The following is a 20,822-nucleotide window of genomic DNA, read 5'->3' as shown; positions in this document are numbered from 1 at the left end:
ACACTTTAAGTGCTGTATTTCTGCCTAACTCTCCTGGAAGGAAGCGGATATAACCCTACAGTCAAAGGCTGCTGTGTCCGTCCATGAACAGAAGAGAAATGGGGTTGGTCAAACTATTAGCAGGGTCACTGTTGGAAGGAAAGAGCGGACGCAGGGGTCACCTCTGGAAGAGAGGATACCTCTGGAAGAAGAAAGAGAGGACACCTGGAAGGAGAGAGAGAGGACACCTGGAAGGAGAGAGAGAGAGAGGACACCAGGAAGGAGAGGGAGAGGACAGGGGGGTCACTTTTGGAAGAAGAGAGGGGGCAGGGGTCACAGCTGGAAGGAGAGAGAGAGAGAATAGGGGGGTCACTTTTGGAAGAAGAGAGGGGGCAGGGGTCACAGCTGGAAGGAGAGAGAGAGGACAGGGGGGGTCACTTTTGGAAGAAGAGAGGGGACAGGGGTCACAGCAGGAAGGAGAGAGAGTACAGGGGTCACAGCAGGAAGGAGAGAGAGTACAGGGGTCACAGCTGGAAGGAGAGAGAGTACAGGGGTCACCGCTGACGGGGCACTCAGCACAGCTCCCATCCCTGCACTGTACATACACAGTTTGAGCACAGGCAGCAAGATCTCCTTGGTGCTTCCGTCACACAACACAGAGCAGAAATGCTATTCTCTCTTAGGCTGGATTCACACCTATGCATTTTTACAATACAGGACATTTAACATGGTTTCCTATGGAACACGTTCTGTAGTACAAATATGCAAAAAGCACCAAGAATGCACAGGTGTAATTCCAGACCTACACAGCTACCTGCACTGGGTGTAGCTGGTGATTATTGCAGCTGTGACCTGTGCAATTCTCAGGCTGTAGTCACCAGCTACAGACAGTACAGTGCATGGAGCTGTGGGAGAGAGAAGAATTCTGCTTTCTTGTTCTATTCTCCCTCACTTTAGTCACGGCTCCATCCAGGATCTGTACTGAAAGGAAGCCCGCGGGATGAACTCAAAATTGCAGTGATGGACAGCAGACCAATTCGCTGAAGAGGCGGTGCAGCCTGTAGGCTATAGGAGGCACCATCCCCTGCTGCCTCCTCAGCCAATAGGAATCTTAAGTGTTCTCCATCCCTTCCTTATGACATCACCCTGCAGCTTCTAACTTCAGCTTGTTCAATTAACCAGTTGCCGCCCGCCGACACGTCAAATGACATAGGGATGGTGCGGCTCTCCATCTGGGTGGACGTCATATGACAGCGCCCAGAACGGCCACGCCTTGTTGCTAGGACACGGCGTGACCCCGATCTCTAAAGAGCCATGGCTCTTTAATCATGTGATCGGCTGTGTCCAATCACAGCTGATCAGATGTAAACAAGAATCGGCTCTCCTTACACTGACAGTGTGTGTGGCGAGGAGTGCCAATCAGCGGGAAGACCTGGGCTTGTAATCAGTCGGTGCCCTGATTACAGGGAAGCAGTGCCCATCCGTGATGCCAGTCAGTGCATCCTTTCAGTGCCTGCCCATCAGTGCCGCATATTAGTGCCACCTATTAGTGCCCATCTGTGCGGCATATTACTGCCTCATCAGCGCACATCAGTAAAGGCGAAAAATGTACTTACAAAATTTACTGACAGAAGCTAAGAAAACTTTTTTTTTTATATTTTCTTTTTTCTTTTTGTAAAAAATAAAAATCCCAGCAGTGATTAAATATCACCAAAAGAAAGCACTATTTGTGTGAAGAAAAAGATAAAAAATGTATTTGGGTACAGTGTTGCATGACTGCGCACTTGTCATTCAAAGTGTGACAGCGCTCAAAGCTGAAAATTGGCCTGGGCAGGAAGGGGGTGAAAGTGCCCAGTATTGAAGTGGTTAAGCTTTGCCAATAAAACCTGGAAGTTGATTGGTTACCATGCACAGCTGCACCAGATGCTGTGTGCACACGTTTTTGTAAATCTCCATGGTATATGTGTCTCCACTTCTTCCTTGTAGTTGCCTCGATTTAACCTTTTCTGGGTCTGACACCCATGTAGCCCCTTTATAAAAGGGAAGGTGGAGCAAAGGCTTGCAGCAATAACTATGTTCACACATTTGTAAGGAATAAAAAAACAACAGATCTTTATTTACAAAAACTGTTCGAACAGCGGACAACGGCACGTTGACCAGCAGCCCAAAACATAAAGCATTTTCTTTCCCCTAACTTTCACAAGATGATAAATTAAAAAAATATATATAGGGAAAAATAAACACATTCATCCGATCCCTTTCATCCTTCACAATGGTGGCCTGGTTAAGCCATCTAGTTTATTTTTTGTAGCCCACGAGGATAGCACTTAGAGGTTCTGCGAAACCCAAACTTCGTATTGTGGAAATCCACTGCGGCTGAATCAGAGCGGAGAAGACGGGAAATGTCACCTTTGCAGCTTGGTCCATCTTCCAGCCCCTCCCAGCGGCAGTGCGTGGGCGCTCCAGCAGTTCTAGCAAGTGAATCACTGGCAAGATTGTCTATAAGGCAGCTTAGGATTGTCACTGATCAGCTCAGAAGAAGCAAGGAGGCTTTTCAGCTTGCCGTCGTTTTAGCCCTGGCCTCTTCTCCCCCCTCTGTGCACTCTCCTCCCTCTTCCATCATTATCGAGAGGTCCAGGTCTTCTTCGTATGGAGGTGCATCCGGAGAGCAACCTGTGCAGGCCTGGAAAGAGAGAGAGAGGACATAAACAATCATTATTCAGAAACAGCAAATCGGTTTAACCCATTAAATCTCTTAAATCAGACTGTGCAAGGGTCACTTATAATGTCAAAACCCCTTCCCCTGTAAAATCATCTGCTATCGGTATATGCAAAATGTACCTATACAAACATTCACCTAACAAAACTGGCATCAGGATATAAAAATAACTGATATATATATTGTAACGGTCAGGGGTTAACGCCATTACGATATTCCATTCCACCAACCCAAGACCGCTTCCGACACTCCACAATCCAGCAGACAGGACCCATTGGATTTCCCCCAGAAAACGAGACACACACAGCTCTGTTCTCTGGTTCCAAACGAATGACACTTTAATGGTAAACTTAGGCTCTTTTTATACAGTTGAAAGCATGCTGCAGTAATCAAAGGGACAATGACACAATCCACCCACAACATCATACAATGGGTGCTAACGAGCCTCCAATACACATTTCTTGGGTAGACTTTCTGGCACCGGGCCTGACACAATCCACATGAGCTAATTACTAACCATTTATCCAGACGAGGTGACTCTGAGATAAGCTCTTTTCACCTCAATACAATACACATTCCACATCTATCATCAATAGAACTTTCACACAATATAGTGTTAATTAACATCACACAATGAACAGGTCTTTAGAAGCCAAACTAAGGGTAATTTACATGACAGTAGTAGACTTAATTACCCCCTTAACAGCATGTGTTACCACGTGAATGAATCACTTTCCTATTGACCTGTTGGGTTCAGAATTAACCACCTGTAATATTTCAAGATATCCTGCAATACATTGTGAATTATCATTACTGTCCTATCTCCTGGGGAGATTTCTTTTCACTTCCTGTCCCACAGCCAAAACAGGAAGTGAGGGGAAATTCCTCTAAACTGAGGAAATCCTTGGTTTGCACCAGGATCACATGAATTAATGTTCCCGTTGGAAGATTTCCCCTCTATTATTGTTCTGGGGACAAATCAAAAATTGGGAATTTCTTTACTTCCAATTTCAATGACAATGGTAAACGTGGCAAAGAGAGGGGGTGAATCTCCCTAATGGGGACAGACGGCAATAAAAGCTGACAGATGTTCTAATCCCTCTCTAAAAGTTTTGCCTTTAGCTGCGCTTTAAGATTGGAGTTGCAGTTTCTTACAATTGCCCGTCTGTGGCTTGTTCTCGTTAATTACCACCAGCCTTTGGAGCACTGTGGCCAGATTCTGATGGTTCAGAAAATGCAAGTAGAGCCTGGAAATTACCTTCAGGCACAGGACTTCACATAGGATGCCGGGACAGGGGCTTTTGAAGAGAACTGGGAAACCTTTGTTTCAGCCCCCCATGTCCCTCTTATGTCTAAGTTACCCTGTTGTCTATTAGGGTTACAGGGTGGCCAAATAAATAGGACAGTAATATTTATCCACAATATCTCCCAGGAAATATACAAAGACTATTCCTGGTTTATTTGATTCTGAACTATACATGTTAATTGAAAGAGCTGATCACATTGGCCTCTGTATAATGGGGGAGACGGACAGTCTGCTACTGGGAGCTCCTGCTATTGTGAGAAGGTGTCCTGTGTTTATACTTATGATAATGTTAAGACCCGGTTCACACGGGGGCGTCTTAGCCGCCTGACAAGTCGCGCTCCATTCTGTACAATGAAACCGCTCTAATAAGAGCGACTCAAGTCGCTCCGACTTAGAAAAAGGTTCCTGTACTACTTTGGGGCAACTTCAGAGCTTCTTGCATTGACTTCTATACAGAAGTTGTTTTGCAAGTCGCGATGTGCGGAGCGGCTTTAGATCCGGGCGACTTGGAAGCCGCCCCTGTGTGAACCGAGTCTAATTGTGTCTTCTGAGCTAGAAAACAACAAGGCTGACCTGACCTGAGTCACCTAGGCTGGATAAATGACTAGTTAATTAGCTCATGTTAATTTATGTTTCTGGTTACAGTTTGTATTGTTAGGGTAATATGATCAGGAGAGGGGAACCACCTCCTCAAGTGTATATAAGACTGTATTCTGGTTCTAATAAACAGTTCAATTTTTGGTGTACTCCAAAACTGGTGTTGCCTGGTTCTTGGGATTACTATAGCCCAGTGATAGGGAACCTTGGCACAACAGATGTCCATGATGCTCACCTACACTGCAGCGTGCATGAGATATCATGGGAAATGTAGTTCCAAAACATCTGGCATACCTCCCAACTTTTTAAGATGGGAATGAGGGACACCTATCAGCAAAAGTATGTAGGCATAGGACACACCCCTTGTTACGCCCCCTTAAAGGAGAATTGTACAAAAAAAAACAAGATTGGTTAAACCTACAAGTGCTTTTTTTACCACTACTATTCCCCTATATTGACTTTTGGAATTTACAAATGCAGCATATTAGAAATCAGATGAAAGTTTAATGCTGGAAAACACTGTTTGATAGATAAAAAGTGCATTTTATATACATCTTTATAGATCAGACCAAAATGAGGGACAAATGAGGAGGAATAAGGGACAGAGGAACATTGCTCCAAATCAGGGACAGTCCCTCGAAATCAGGGACAGTTGGGAGCTGTGATCTGGGGTGCCAAGTTTCGCCATCACTGCTATAGCCAGATCTATTGGTCTCGTGTTCCAGGACTTGGGAAGCAGCTTCTTGGTGGAAATACCCAACAGGGTGGCCGGAGTCCGTCACAGCTATGGAGCATTTTCTAGGTCCAGAGCCTTTGGCATTGCCTTAGCACTTGCTTCGTCTCTGAACACCCACTTGGTGCGTAGCCTGGTCAGGGGCTTGCACCTTTAATACCTGATCTGTACTGCTTTTGGGGGCATTTTAAAGGTTGGGACTTCCTGTGCTCTGAGCCCCGAGATGAGAAAGGAAATTGGATTTTGTACTCGGCATAAAATCTTTTTCTTGGAGTCCGTTGAACAGCCCCGGTCCCACCCCTATGTAAGGCATGATCACGCTCTCAGTACTGCTTTGCTAAAAAAAACAAATGAAGGATTGCTGGTAGTGGGAGGAGTTATCCTGGACTGGCCTACAAATTTTTGTTTGCCATTGTCCACTCCTCCTGTAGGCGGCTGCATAACTCAAGCATTAAGACTTTCTATTTGCCTCAATGGACTCCAAGAAAAGAAATGTTACGGTGAGTACAAAACTATTATGGGAACTACTAAGCTGGTGATATTGATTATCTGTGGAATGAAAGAAAGCCAACGTGACCACTTGGGGTCAACAAGCCTAGAAAAACTTTAGTCTATAGAAGTTCTTGTTCTGGAAGTCATGCAATATATATATATATATATATATATATATATATATTATATATATATATATATATAATCTCTATCACAGATGTTCTATGCATTCCATACACATGTAAACACTCACAGTGATATTGATGACATGCGGTAATCGTCCTCTTCTGACCCAGCTATGGACCTCCCCCAGCTCCCTCTTCTGCTCCTCGCTAAACCTAGGCTGGTTTCTCTGGAGTTGCTTTAGCTTCTCCCGATCTTCCTTAAGGACACTTTCCATGTCTCTGTGTGGGTACAACATGAGTCGTAAGTATAATAGAAACCGGCTGAGATCAGTTTTAGAACAGTCCAAAGACCTTATTCATGTAATAAAAGCCCCTAGGGTTCTAACCTTGAGGGGATCTGGTACGACATCATCACATCATGGTCGGCATTCGCCATCAGTAGCCACAGTGGGTCCTGCATGACATATCTGATAACTTTCCTCTCGGCCTCTTCCCGCTCTGCCTTTTTAACCCTCAAATCTGTCTCCGATGAATCGATGCTCCCAAAGTATTTGCTGGTATTGCTGCTCTCGCTGCTCCCTGAGTAAGAGAAGAAAAGGACAAAGAATACGGAATTAGGAAGGATTAAGAGATTAAATTAAAATATCACTAAAATAATATTTTAAACAAACTAAAAGCCAAATTTACCCTGCCATCCCGTGCCAGGCACCCAACCATTTAACCACTTAAGGACCGGGTCTATTTTTCAGACTCTGTTTGCAAGGTAAACATTTTTTTTTTTTTTTGCTAGAAATTTACTTGGAAACCCCAAACATTATATTTTTTTCGGTCACCCTAGAGAATAAAATGGCTGTCGCACTGTATTTGCGCTGCGGTCTTATGCCCTGTACACATGATCAGTTCGTCTGATGAAAACGGACTGATGGACCGTTTTCATCGGACGAACCGATCGTGTGTGGGCCCCATCAGTTTTTTCCCCCATCGATAAAAAAAAAAAATAGAACCGGTTTTAAAATTTGCGTATGGTTAAAAAAACGATCGTCTGTGGGAAAATCCATCGGTCAAAAATCCACGCATGTTTAAAATCAAGCCGACGCATACTCGGAAGCATTGAACTTTATTTTTCTCTGCACGTCGTTGTGTTTTACGTCACGGCGTTGGACATGATCAGATTTTTAACCGATGGTGTGTAGGCAAGACTGATGAAAGTCAGCTTCATCGGATATCTGATGAAAAATCCATCGGTTCGTTTTCATCAGACGACCCGATCGTGTGTACAGGGCATTACAAGCGCACTTTTTCTGGAAAAAAAAACAAAACATTTTTTTTAATTAAAAAATAAGACAACAGTAAAGTTAGCCCAATTTTTTTTCATATTGTGAAAAGTAATGTTAATGCGGAGTAAATTGATATATAACACGTCACGCTTCAAAATTGCGCACACTCGTGGAATGGTGACAAAGTTTTATGACGTTTATCATAGGCAACGTTTAAAAATTTCTCCAGGTTACCAGTTTTGAGTTACAGAGTAGTCTGAACACAGTTTTCATATGCGAGCGCGACTTACGTATGCGTTCGCTTCTGCGTGCAGGCTTTAATTTTTATTTTATTTTTATTTATTTAACTTTTTATTTTGACACTGTCCTTTTAAAAAAAAATGGGTCACTTTTATTCCTATTACAAGGAATGTAAACATCCCTTGTAATAGAAAAAAAGCATGACAGGTCCTCTTAAATATGAGATTTGGGGTCAAAAAGGCTTCAGATCCCATATTTACACTAAGGCCCCGTACACACGACCGAGGAACTTGACGTGCCAAACACATCGAGTTCCTCGTCGAGTTCAGTGTTGAAGCCGCCGAGGATCTCGGCGGGCCAACTTTCCTCATTGAACAACGAGGAAATAGAGAACATGTTCTCTATTTGGCCCGACGAGTTCCTCCTCGGCTTCCTCGCTGAAAAGTGTACACACGACCGGGTTTCTCGGTCGTGTGTACGGGGCCTAAAATGCAATAAAAATAAAAATGTATTTGAAAAAAATAATTCCACTTTAAGAGCATTGGGCGGAAGTGACGTGTGACATCGCTTCCCCCCTCCAATGCTATAGAGCCGAGCGGGAGCCATCTTCCCCTCGCCATACAGGCTCAGAGGAGAGCAGAAGCGATCGTCTCCGCCGCTACTGACAGCTCCGGTAAGTGGAGACAACTAGAGTGCGGCGGGCCCTCTCCTGCCCCCAATAATAGTGATCTTGCGGCGAATCTCCTGCAGAGACCACTTTTATCTGTAAGTGGACCGTCCGCTGAAGAAGAGGATACCGGGTTTATGGTAGCTAGCTGCTGTCATAACAATGATATTCCTCTTCAAACTGCCGACTTATAACGACGGCGGGCGGTCTGCAAGTGGTTAACTTACCTTTTAGTCTCGTCAACAAATCCACAGTTCAGTCAAAATGCTGGTGTTTACAAAAGTTCAAACACTCCAGCACTCAAGAGTAGTACACAGTGGCGGCCCGTCCTTTAGGGGTGCCCAGGCGCTGCCCCCTCTCTACACTTCACCCCCTATATGCAATGGATAGATTCATACATAGCATGAATCTATTCTTTTTAATAAATGTTACCTACGTTATTACACTATTGTGGCCCTTATGTGTCTTCCATGATAATCGGGACCCCAATTTTCCATCGATTGGCTTGAGACGGAGGTGTACATGATATTCAGTCTTTCTACATTCCAACTGCCATAGTGTTTACCCACACGCCTTCTGGGGTCTTCTTTTAATTAAGAGACCGCTGGTTATCTGGTAAGCAGACATATTGATTTATGGTGGAGGTTTTTCTATCTATTGGATCGTCACCACAGCCTTAGATCAACACTTATGGACTGTTTCTTCTGTTTCCTTCACTTCACTGGGGATCAGGACTTTCTTTACGTTTTAGATCATCTATGGACACTGATCTATGTTATGACCTTTAAAAAAAAAAATTCTTTTTTTGTATAGCGCATCTTGTTTTTTCCATGAATCTATCCACGGCTGCCGCGGCCGCCCCCTATTCATGCGTCTGGCCCCTTTCAGGGCACCGGGTGCATGAATTACACAGCAGCAAGTTTTCTTTTTTTTAAGCACTCGTTTAGAGCCAGAGGCTCTAATAGGCTTCAAAATTAGGCGGGCTCATGTCGCAGAGGATATGCTCCGATCCCACCCAGGTGTGTTATAACAGTGAATGAATATTCACTGTTAAAACACTGAGCCTCAATCCAGCCAATCAGAAGCGGGTGTGAGACTCGTTTTCCGATTGGCCGAAAAGAGAAGACTCCCGATTGGCCGCCGAGGAGGAGGGAGGAAACGGTAGCTGCCGTGATGACCCGGAGAATGAGAGGCCCCAGGAGAACAGCAGTAGAATGGGAGGACGGCGATGGGGTAAGTGCTACCGACTGACCCGACCCGCCACTGGTAGTACATCTGATGGTGTCAAAGCCCATAATGCTTCACCCAATGCAGCCCTCCTCAGATCGGGAAATTGTTAACAAACTGCAAAATACACACAGGAGGGTGCAAAGGCATTACCATCACAAAAATGTATTAAATACAGGAGACAAAAGCATACTTAAGCCTCATACACACGATCGGATTTTCATCGGACAAAGCTTAGGACTTTTGTCCGAAGGGCGTTGGCCGTGAACTTGTCTTGCATACAAACGGCAAAGAATTGTCGGCCAACAAACAAAACTACGTGGTTTTTCTGCTCTTTAGTGACATCCTTTGGGCAACTTCTGCTAATACTGTGTTATGGTGAGCATTGCTTCTGAGCATGCGTGTTTGTACTTCATATGGACTTGTGTACACACGATCAGATAATCGGACAACACACATTTATTGACGGACAATTTTAAAGCATGCTATCCCACATTTGTCCGCGAAAAATCCGACAATTGTCCGATGGAGCGTACAAATGGTTGAATTTTCCGACAACATCCTGGAGAGAGCACAGAGTACTGGAGTGTAGATTTGGCTTTTACTCTATATGACGTATTTGCTTGAATTTCCTTTTTTTTTTTTTTTCGCAAAAAATGTGTGTCTTGTTTTATACAAGACAGGAAAATGATTTTCTCGCATCGGATACACAGAAATTGAAAAACTCCACTTTTTAGCTTATTTACAGCGGAGTCTTGATGGCATTAGGCCCTTTCATTTATCAGTCATAATCAGGGTTTGACAAATTTGCTTGGAATCTAGGAGCCAGCTAAAAAAGTTAGGAGCCAGAAAACTAGCCCTTCCCGCCGAGCTCGCGCGCAGAAGCGAACACATACGTGAGTAGCGCCCGCATATGTAAACGATATTCAAACCACACATGTGAGGTATCGCCGTGATTGGTAGAGCGAGAGCAATAATTCTAGCCCTAGAACTCCTCTGTAACTCAAAACATGCAACTTGTAGAATTTTTTAAACGTCGCCTATGGAGATTTTAAAGGGTAAAAGTTTGTCGGCATTCCACGAGCGGACGCAATTTTGAAGCGTGACATGTTAGGTATCCATTTACTCGGTGTAGCATTATCTTTCACAATATAAAAAAAAATTGGGATAACTTTACTGTTGTCTTTTTTATTAATTTAAAAAAGTGTATTTTTCCCAAAAAAAGTGAGCTTGTAAGACCGTTGCGCAAATACGGTGTGACAGAAAGTATTGCAACGATCGCCATTTTATTCTCTAGGGTGTTAGAATAAAAAAATATATATAATGTTTGGGGGTTCTAATTAGAGGGAAGGAGATGGCAGTGAAAACAGTAAAAGAACACACATTAGAACTGCTGTTTTACTTGTAATGCCAACGGCCACCACCATATGGCGCCAGGTCACAGAAGGTAGCTTGGGCCTTCACGGGATCCAGGATCCTGTGCCTCTGTGCGCCCCCGCCGCGCAATCGCGGCAGGCCCGCGACGGCCGGTAATTGAGGGCGTGGCCTAGAAGGCTGCAAAGCCGCGCCCTCAATTACCGGCGGGCGCCAGGTCACAATTTCTTGTCGCAATTGTGACCTGGCGACCGGAATTTGTCGAGGCCTGGTCATAATAATGTCGTCTGTCATTCATCTACAGATAAAAACACAAATAAATCAAATATCTTACTGGTGCCACATGCAGACGTGCTGCCTCCATTAGAGCCCATGGAACCAGAAACGGCCGAGCCACTGCCAGAGCAGGAATCCTCTTGGAGGAGGAGATCCAGAAGATCACTAGAACTCGAGAGAGCATCATGGTGGGACGAGGACTCCTGATTATCACCCTGGAGATGGGGAGAAATAATAGAATTTTTGAACTTGCCATAAAATTGTTTTCTTAGGAAAACAATAAGGGACACATGAAGCCTTTAACCTTCAGGTTATACTGCCGCCTAGAGGAGGAATGGACCCTAACAAGTAAACGGAAACTGTAGGCCAGCCCCTTCCCACTATCAACATGCCTTGGTCAAAGCAGTGTGATTTCACTGGTAATGGGTGGAACCTGATCCTTGAGACCATATGCTTGCCATGAGTTGTATGTCACTTCTTGGTGCCACTGTGGCATATGGCAGGAAATGTTCACAACACTTGTGGCTGCTGAACCCAAGAGCTAGCTAACCAAGCAGTCTCTGTAAATATGTAGATAAAAGAGAGAGCACACAATTGGCAACTCCCATGTAAAAGGCTTGAAGAATGAGCATGCATGGTCGGCAATGTGTAGGCACTCCCAATGCCACATCCTCCCGAAATTACGTCTTTTCCGCTCCTGTGTTGTTTGTGCACTCCAGGCTGGTTTCAAAGGGATTTCAGACCTCCGGCTGGCATCCCAGCTCCAGTGGTGGCTGTTTTTTTTTTTTGGGGGGGGGGGGGGGGGGGGTCCGGCACTTACCCCATTGTGGTGGGTGTCAGGCAGCGTGGTCCAGCGACTCAGCACTAAGTCCTCTTCTCCATGGCAGACTCCAGCTCCTCCCCTCCTCCTAGGCATCCAATAGGATCACCTGTCCTTTCAATCAGTCAATCGGGTGACCGGTGTCATAACACGCTTCCTGATTGGCTGGGAGGAGGATCACTGTTACAACAGCGAATACTGATTTGCTGTCGTAACACACCTGGGTGGGCTCGGAGCGCACTCTCTGCGACCCGAGCCTACCCTATGTTAAAGCCTATTAGAGCCTTTTGGCTCTAATCGGTGCTTCAAAAAAATCTACTAATTTACATATTCTACGCCGACCGCAATGGAAGCACCACCTAGCGGCAATCCGAAATATTGCAACCTAAGATAGGACAGCGCAAGCCGTCGTATCTGAGGCCGAGTACTCACGGCAGGACATGTCCGATGAAAACGGTCTGCAGACCGTTTCCATCGGACATGTCTGGCCGGGGACTGCCCGGGGACTTCTGTTCGATGGCTGTACACACCATCGAACAGAAGCCCGCGCGTAAACATTACGCGGGGCGTGTCCGCGGTGTCGCCGCGTCGATGACGCGGTGTCGCCGCGACAATGACGCGGCGACGTGGGCGGGCCGCCTTAAAAATGCTTCCACGCATGCGTCGAAGTCATTCGACGCATGCGAGGGATGCGGGCGGCAGGACATGTACGGTAGGTCTGTACAGACGACCGTACATGTCCGGGCGGACAGGTTTCCAGCGGACTGTTTTAAAACAAGTCCGGGAAACAGTTGTCCGCTGGAAACCTGTCCGATCCGTCCCAAAATGGTCCGCTCGGGCCAACACACGGCCAAACATGTCTGCTGAAACTGGTCTGCGGACCAGTTTCAGCAGACATGTTTGGTCGTGAGTACGGGGCCTCAGATATGTTTAAGTGTATCTCTGATTGAGAATACACTTAAACATAGGTCGGCGTAGATTCTAAGTTAGGTCGGCTTATCTACTGATAAGCCGGCCCAACTCTTTCTGAATCTACCTACTTGTATGCGGGTGTACAATCCTCCTGTAGGTGGCATAATAACCCCCAATATGACTGTCAATGGACGAAGAAGAAGGGGGATGTTAGATACGTTGATGGATGGAGAAGATGAGGCTAGTACAGAATGGTACACATAGCCAGGACAGAGAAGGGGACAATACAGAACACACACAAAGGATATAATGGAGCAGGAGCCTCCAAACTTTCTAAACAAAGGGCCAGTTTACTGACCTTCAGACCTCAGGAGGGCCGGACTGTGACCAGTGGTGGTAGAAAAGGTCCCGATGTCAGTGGGGAAAAAATAATGCCCCATTGTTTGTTTTAGTGAAAGTAATTGCGTCCCATTATTGATGTAAGGAAGAGGAATTGTGTCCCATTGTTGATGTCATTGGACTCCATTGTTGGTGTTATTGGGAGAAATTGTGCCACATTGTTGGTGTCAGTGTGAAGAATTGTGCCCTATTGTTGGTGTCATTGGGAGCAATTGTGCCCCTTCGTTGGTGTCAGTGGGGGGAATTATGCCCCTTCATTGGTGTCAGTGGGGGGAATTATGCCCCTTCATTGGTGTCAGTGGATGAAATGGCATCCAAGGGCCAGAAAAAGGCAATCAAAGGGCCACATCCGGCCCCCAGGCCGCAGTTTGGAGACCACTGTAATAGAGCATTATACACACAGTAACAAGATGTAATATTAGGGCCATGTGAGATTTGTAAAGGGTGGACAAGATGGGAAAGACAATGACAGTGCGGAGGAGCTAAGTATACATTGTGTATATGTTTATACACGATGATGTGAAAGCAGCATTTAAACATATAAATAATCACCATGCAGTTCTCCGGCTGTCTGTCTTCTTCTCGAGTTGCTGACCCCTGGTTGGGCCCTCCAGCGGTAGCATTGCCAGCGGCTGCTCCTCCTTCCTCCTCCAGCTCCCCTCCTGGTCCTCCCCCTCCAGTACTGAGCTGCGGCAGCTCCTCCATCTGCAGCAGGTCAAGCTGGAGCGGAGAGCTGCACCGTGACGGGAAGAGCCGCTGGGGCGGGGAGGAGGAGCGGGAAGGAGGAGGGGGTTGGCAGGTGGCCACGGGGGTGGGAGGAGCTGGGGTGGGAGGAGGGGCTTCAGAGGCTGGTGTGGGAGCTTCGGAGGTGGGATTAAAGGTAGGAAACCCTGGAACTCCAGGAAAGAAGGGCGGTGCCACTGGGGGAGGTTGGAAAAGATAATTGGGGAGTACAAGGGCAACAATGGGTGTGACAAGAGGGTATCTCGGGAGGGATGGGGCTGGTTCAGGAGCAGGAGGTCGTGGGGGGAACATAGGGAATGGGTAACCAGGGATGACTGGAGGTGGAGGAGGTAGGAGAGGAGCCTCGGGGAGGTTGGTCGTTGGCATGGAAGTGGGTGACAAATGTATGCCTTGCTTCGGCCGCTTTGCTTTGGATTTTCGGCTTTTGCCCCGACGACCTCCATTATTTGTCCCCTCTCGCGATGGGGGGGCAGGATTGCTGGCAGAGCTGTGGTGGTGTTGGTGGGATCGGGAGGGCTTAGCTCCTGTGTGGAAAAAAAATTAAATAATTAAACATGACCATATAACAAGTACTGATTTCTGAAAACATCGAAGCATTTGATGAAATCTGAATATCTGGCTATAATAGACATCTTTTCATAAAGTCCCTGCATGTCTAGCTGCCTCATCTGTCATGAAGAATGTCTGGTTGGGGAAAGAACTCAGATCCCACAGAGCCAAATTCTCATAAGAAACATATAATCTAATTCCCCGCTGCTGATTGGCTAAGTGCGGTGAATCCGATTTGCTGAATTTAGCTGACAGTCAGGGATTGCAATCTCAACAAGAGTTCTGTATCACCACTGAAAGGAGCGATACAGACATTGCTGAGAAAACTTGCCCTCCTTAAAGGCGTTGTAAAGTCTCAAGGTTTCTCACCTTAATGCATTCTATGCACTTAGGGCCATGTTCTCAGAAGAGTTACGACGGAGTATCTCAGGAAACTCCGTCGTATCTCTGTTTTTTGACCCGCGTATCAATGCGAGTGATTCCTAGAATAATTTTCGCATAGATACGCTGTAGATCCGACAGGTGTAAGTCACTTACACTGTCGGATCTTAAATGTAATTTGCCGCCGGCCGCTAGGTGGCGTTTACGTTCAGGTCTCATCTGTTTATGCAAATGAGCCTGATACGCCGATTCCCAAACGAAATCGCGTCGCGTAGCCGACGCTTACGTCGTTTGCGTAAGGTTACCCCTGCTATATGAGGGGTAACCTTACGCCAGTCCGCCGTATGCCATGTTAAGTATGGCGTCGGGTCCGCGTCGTCTTTTCCCGTCGGGTACGTCGTTTTCCTAAGTCGTTCTTGAATACGACTTTACGTCAATGACGCACACGTCGGCGTCATTGACATTTTCCGTCGAGAACTGGAGCATGCGCACTGGGCTATTTTAAGCCCGGCGCATGCGCAGTTCGAACGGCACAGGGGCGCGCTTAATTTAAATACAAGCCGCCCCCTTGGAATTACGTGGGGATATGTCGGGCCAATTACACTACGCCGCCCCAAACTACGGAGCAAGTGTTTGGGGAATACAGCACTTGCTCCTGTAAGTTGGGGCGGCGTAGTGTAAATAGCTTACGGGACGCCGCCGCAGGAACTACAAGAATCTGGCCCAGTGTCAATATTTTGACGCAATTATATCTTAACATTTCAGATATCCCCGCCCCTGAGAAAGTGTTTTTTACAACAAAAAACACAGAAACGCGTCGGGCACTAAGGATGCAGTTACCTACCTCAAATAGATGATACTCATCTAAACTTGTTACGATTTATACTTTTATATCATGTTATGTGCTGCTGAATTTACACCTGTATTTAATTCATGATTATAATCTTTTCTACTGTTTGATGAATTATGTTTATTATTATATGTTTATGTAGGTTTTATCGTGTGCACTGACACATGTTACCTTCCATACATCAATACATTAATGTTTTATATACACATTAAACTTGATTATTTTCATTTTTAATCCCTACCTGTGAACTGCTTCATTTAACCACTTAAGGACCCCTTCACGCCGATATACGTCGGCAGAATGGCACGGCTGGGCACATCCACGTTTAGGTACGTTGCTCTTTAAGCCCAGCCGCGGGCGCACGCTACCCGGTCCGAAGCTCCGTGACCGTGGGACTCACGGACCCGATCGGCGCTGGAGTCCCGCGATCGGACCCCGGAGCTGAAGAACGGGGAGAGCCGCGTGTAAACACGGCTTCCCCGTTCTTCACTGTGGCGGCGTCAACGATCGTGTCATCCCTTTTATAGGGGAACACAATCGATGACGTCACACCTACAGCCACACACCCCTACAGTTGTAAACACACTTCAGGTCACACATTACCCCATCAGCGCCCCCTGTGGTTAACTCCCAAACTGCAACTGTAATTTTCACAATAAACAATGCATTTTAAATGCATTTTTTGCTGTGAAAATGACAATGGTCCCAAAAATGTGTCAAAATTGTCCAAAGTGTCCGCCATAATGTCGCAGTCACGAAAAACCGCCATTAGTAGTAAAAAAAAAAAAAAATTAATAAAAATACAATAAAACTATCCCCTATTTTGTAAACGCTATAAATTTTGCGCAAACCAACCGACAAACGCTTATTGCGTTTTTTTTTTACCAAAAATAGGTAGAAGAATACATATCAGCCTAAACTGAGGAAACATTTTTTTTTATATATATATTTTTGGGGGATATTTATTATAGCAAAAAGTAAAAAATACTGCATTTTTTTCAAAATTGTCGCTCTATTTTTGTTTATAGCGCAAAAAATAAAAACCGCAGAGGTGATCAAATACCACCAAAAGAAAGCTCTATTTGTGGGAAAAAAAGGACGCCAATTTTGTTTGGGAGCCACGTCACACGACCGCGCAATTGTCAGTTAATGCCTCTTATCAGTTTGGTTGCTCTTCTCTGCACTTTCTCCAGTTCCCCGATATCCTTTTTGAGAACTGGTGCCCAAAACTGAACTGCATATTCCAGATGAGGTCTTACTAATGATTTGTACAGGGGCAAAATTATATATCTCTCTCTGGACTCCATACCTCTCCTAATACAAGAAAGGACTTTGCTCGCTTTGGAAACCGCAGCTTGGCATTGCATGTTATTATTGAGCTTATGATCTACCAGAACACCCAGATCCTTCTCCACCATTGATTCCCCCAGTTGTACTCCCCCTAGTATGTATGGTGCATGCATATTCTTAGCCCCCAAGTGCATAACTTTACATTAATGGGAGAGACAAGAACAGTCAGAAATAAAAAGTGAGAACATATGGCTGACTGAAACCCTCTAAAAGTAGCAGTGGAGATGGAGAACTGACCTCTAGGACCCCGCTGGCTCTGCTCTTCCCATGCTCCCGCAGGAACAGGGTCAAACACCCGCAGCTGGCTGAGGTTGTGTACGCGGGTTAGGAAGGCTTGCTCCTCCCGTTGAGTGTGGGCAGAGAGGACTTCTTTGGTCAGCCCCAGCGGTCGCAGTGGAGGTGGTGGGGCTGCTGGGCACGGGGACTCCTCCAAAGGCACCATTTCAGCTGTGGGTAGAAAACACAAGAATGGAAAGCATTAGTTCATAATATCCGAACTAAGAAAGTCTTTATTTTTTATCGGCTGTCACTTGTACATATGGGAAGGGCAGGTAAGGTAAACAACACACTTATTTCATTAATAAGCTTTCGATTTATAAAATGTAAAAGGCAATTCCAATCAAGCAAGGCAGGCCTGCGTTTTACCTGCTTTTGGGAGGAAACAGCTTAAGTCCGAGTATCTGAGAATTGTCATCCTGCGTTTTTTCAGAGCTACACCCTTCTAGTTATTGGTACAAGGTGTACCGTGAGCGTGCCCGCAGATCATGCGGACTCAATGTCCGCCGGGTGCCCACGATCGTCTCACGGAGAGATGCCTATGTAAACAAGGCATTTCCCTGTTCTGCCTAGTGACAGGACAATGATCTACTGATCCCGGTCGTGTCACTGGTAGCCCAGCCCCCCCCATAGTTAGAATCACTCCCTAGGACACACTTAACCCCTTCATTGCCCCCTAGTGTTTAACCCCTTCCCTGCCAGTGTAATTTAAACAGTAATCAGTCCATTTTTATAGCACTGATCGCTGCATAAATGACAATGGTCGCAAAATAGTGTTAAAAGTGTCCGATGTGTCCGCCATAATGTTGCAGTCCCAATAAAAAAATCGCAGATCGCCGCTATTACTAGTAAAAAGAAATTATAATAAAAATGCCATAAAACTATCCCCTATTTTGTAGACGCTATAACTTTTGCGCAAAGCAATTAATATACGCTTATTGCAAAAAAAAATTACCAAAAATATGTAGAAGAATTAAAAAAAATAAAAAAATGTGGGATATTTATTATAGCAAAAAGTAAAAGATAATGTGTTTTTTACAAAATTTGCGCTCTTTTTTTGGCTATAGCGCAAAAAAATAAAAACCGCAGAGGTGATCAAATACCACCAAAAGAAAACTCTATTTGTGGGGAAAAAAAGGACGTCAATTTTGTTTGGGTGCCACGTCGCACAACGTTTTCAGTTAAAGTGATGCAGTGCCGAATCGCAAAAAAGTGCTCTGCTCAGGAAGGGGGTACATTTTTCTGGGGCTGAAGTGATTAATTGGTTTGCACAAAAGTTATAGCGTCTACAAACTATGGGACATTTTTATGGAATCTTTATTTATACTAATAATAATAATATTTGTAATGGCGGTTTTCAGGCGCTTTAGCGCTGGAAATAGCCTCTGCTAAGCGCCTGAAAACTGCCTACCTATTCATTCTAGTGTGAGTTTTCACACTCAGGTGGTGCGCTTGCGGGACGTTATGAAAAGTCATGATAGCAGCATCTTTGGGGTGGTTTAGGAGTGCTGTATACAGTGCTTCCAAAGCGCCCCTGCCCATTGGAATGAATGGGCATCGCTTTCAAAGTGCGTTAAAAGCACTGCAAAACTGGAGATTGTAACCCCTTTTTTGGGCTTAAAAGTAGCAGAAAAGCGCTGCATAAACAGCGGTAAAGCCAGCCCTAATGTGGCCATGGCCCCAGTGTGAAAGGGACCTTATAGCGAGACTGCGATATCGTGGCAGACATTCTGACACTGACATTTTGTGGGAACCAGTGACACTAATACAGTGATGTGATCAGTGCTAAAAATATGCACTGTCACCTATGACACTGGCAGGGAAGGGGTTAAACATCTAGGGTGATCAAAGGGTTAAATGTGAGCTTAACCAGTGTTTCTGTGTACTATGTGTGCTGGCCTTCAGGCGACAGAATGCTCATATGTGAACAGGGGCCATTGAAATGAATGGCATTTTGGAGCGTCAGAGCTGAGCTTAAAATCGCTCAGGTGTGAAGGGGGCCTCTGAATTTCCCTTTCACTGGGGGGTCTCCTGGTAGTGCAGGGAGGGGCTGTATACTGGATGGGGGGGCTGTATACCGGGGAGGGGAGCTGTATAATGGATGGGTACTGGATGGGGGGCTGTATACTGGATGGGGGGGCTGTATACCGGGGAGGGGAGCTGTATAATGGATGGGTACTGGATGGGGGGCTGTATACTGGATGGGGGGGCTGTATACTGGATGGGGGGGCTGTATACTGGGGAGGGGAGCTGTATAATGGATGGGTACTGGATGGGGGGCTGTATACTGGATGGGGGGGCTGTATACTGGGGAGAGGGGCTGTGTACTGGTGAGGGGGGCTGTGTACTGGTGAGGGGGGCTGTGTACTGGTGAGGGGGGGCTGTGTACTGGTGAGGGGGGGCTGTGTACTGCATGGGGGGCTGTATACTGGATGGGGGGCTGTGTACTGGGGAGGGGGGCTGTGTACTGGGGAGGGGGGCTGTATACTGGTGAGGGGGGGCTGTATACTGGGGGGGGGACTGTGTACTGGAGAGGGGGACTGTGTATTGGATGGAGGGCTGTGTACTGGATGGGGGGGGGGCTGTATACTGGGGAGGGGGGGGCTGTGTACTGGATGGAGGGCTGTGTACTGGATGGGGGGCTGTGTACTGGGGAAGGGGACTGTGTTCTGGATGGGGGGCTGTGAATTTGTTTTCCCCTTAATCTTCCCTCTTAAAATTGGGGTGCGTGTTATAAGCCGATAAATACGCTATGTATTGAAGACCTTTGGTTTTCATGCAACTCCCACTTTACTATCTCTTCACAGGTAGGAACCAAGTTTGTAGTTTTAGGTTACGAAGCAAGTGCTCCCATTGCAGGTATGACTTCGACTTTTCGGCTTTATTATTTTTTTTTTGTCCTCTGAAATAATTAAGCGTCAAACCTTATCTGCCCTGCTGCAAAGTGACAGACCCGGCATTACCACACAAAGCACGCAAAGAAAAAAAAAGATACAAGCTTTTCAGCACAAGACGTAGTGCACACAAGTCCGTTGCTCAGCATTGGTCCACCAGTCCCTTCCACCCCGAATCCTCAGCAGTAGACTGGCCACTAAGCAAATTACCCGAGTCTGGCGCTTTTTTGTCTCCCACATGGACAATTGTGCTGCTGAAGCTTCCTTGGCTAGTGATGGACACCACGCTCTCTGCCTTGCTGGGGGGTAGAGGAGCCAGAGGCGAGGAGCCCACTGCTGCTGGTGTGGGTGGAGGAGGCAGATCCTGCCGCTGTGGTGGGCCAGCCGAGGGATCTGTGAAGGAATGCAAACAGCAGAATACGACTTTAACATTTCTACCCCTCAATCTTGGCCACATGCACCAGCGCGTGTCCCCAGTCTCACCTTCCTTATCGCTCTCCCCGGTCCTCTGTTTCTCCTCCTCTGAGGTGGAGGTGGACGAGGCGTACGATGAGGAGCCACATTTCCTCTTCACTGTGCCGGGGAGGTTACAGCTCTCCAGGTACCTGTAAAGGAGATGGAATGTAAGCGAAGGA

The 20,822-nt window shown here is 46.2% G+C and overlaps 1 protein-coding gene across 4 annotated transcripts in view; it reads right to left on the bottom strand.

The window, feature by feature from the left end:
* Positions 1-2,067: 2,067 nt before the first annotated feature.
* Positions 2,068-20,822, bottom strand: part of PER1 (period circadian regulator 1) — a 67,869-nt gene continuing 49,114 nt past the window's right edge. For 3 of the 4 annotated variants that reach the window (XM_040346769.1, XM_040346770.1, XM_040346773.1), the window contains exons 16-23: positions 20,671-20,792; positions 20,398-20,580; positions 17,255-17,464; positions 13,696-14,411; positions 11,071-11,227; positions 6,338-6,530; positions 6,080-6,230; positions 2,068-2,662 (exon numbers count right to left, since the gene is read on the bottom strand). In XM_040346769.1, the coding sequence (XP_040202703.1) occupies positions 2,534-2,662; positions 6,080-6,230; positions 6,338-6,530; positions 11,071-11,227; positions 13,696-14,411; positions 17,255-17,464; positions 20,398-20,580; positions 20,671-20,792 (1,861 nt within the window). In that variant the 3' untranslated portion in view covers positions 2,068-2,533. The remainder of the gene's footprint in view (positions 2,663-6,079; positions 6,231-6,337; positions 6,531-11,070; positions 11,228-13,695; positions 14,412-17,254; positions 17,465-20,397; positions 20,581-20,670; positions 20,793-20,822) is intronic. The other variant, XM_040346771.1, reaches the window with a different exon arrangement.

Source organism: Rana temporaria, chromosome 3, assembly GCF_905171775.1.
Source record: "Rana temporaria chromosome 3, aRanTem1.1, whole genome shotgun sequence".
Classification (NCBI taxonomy): Eukaryota; Metazoa; Chordata; class Amphibia; order Anura; family Ranidae; genus Rana; species Rana temporaria.
The sequence above is the reverse complement of the archived record's forward strand: the minus strand, read 5'-3'. Positions and strand labels throughout refer to the sequence as shown.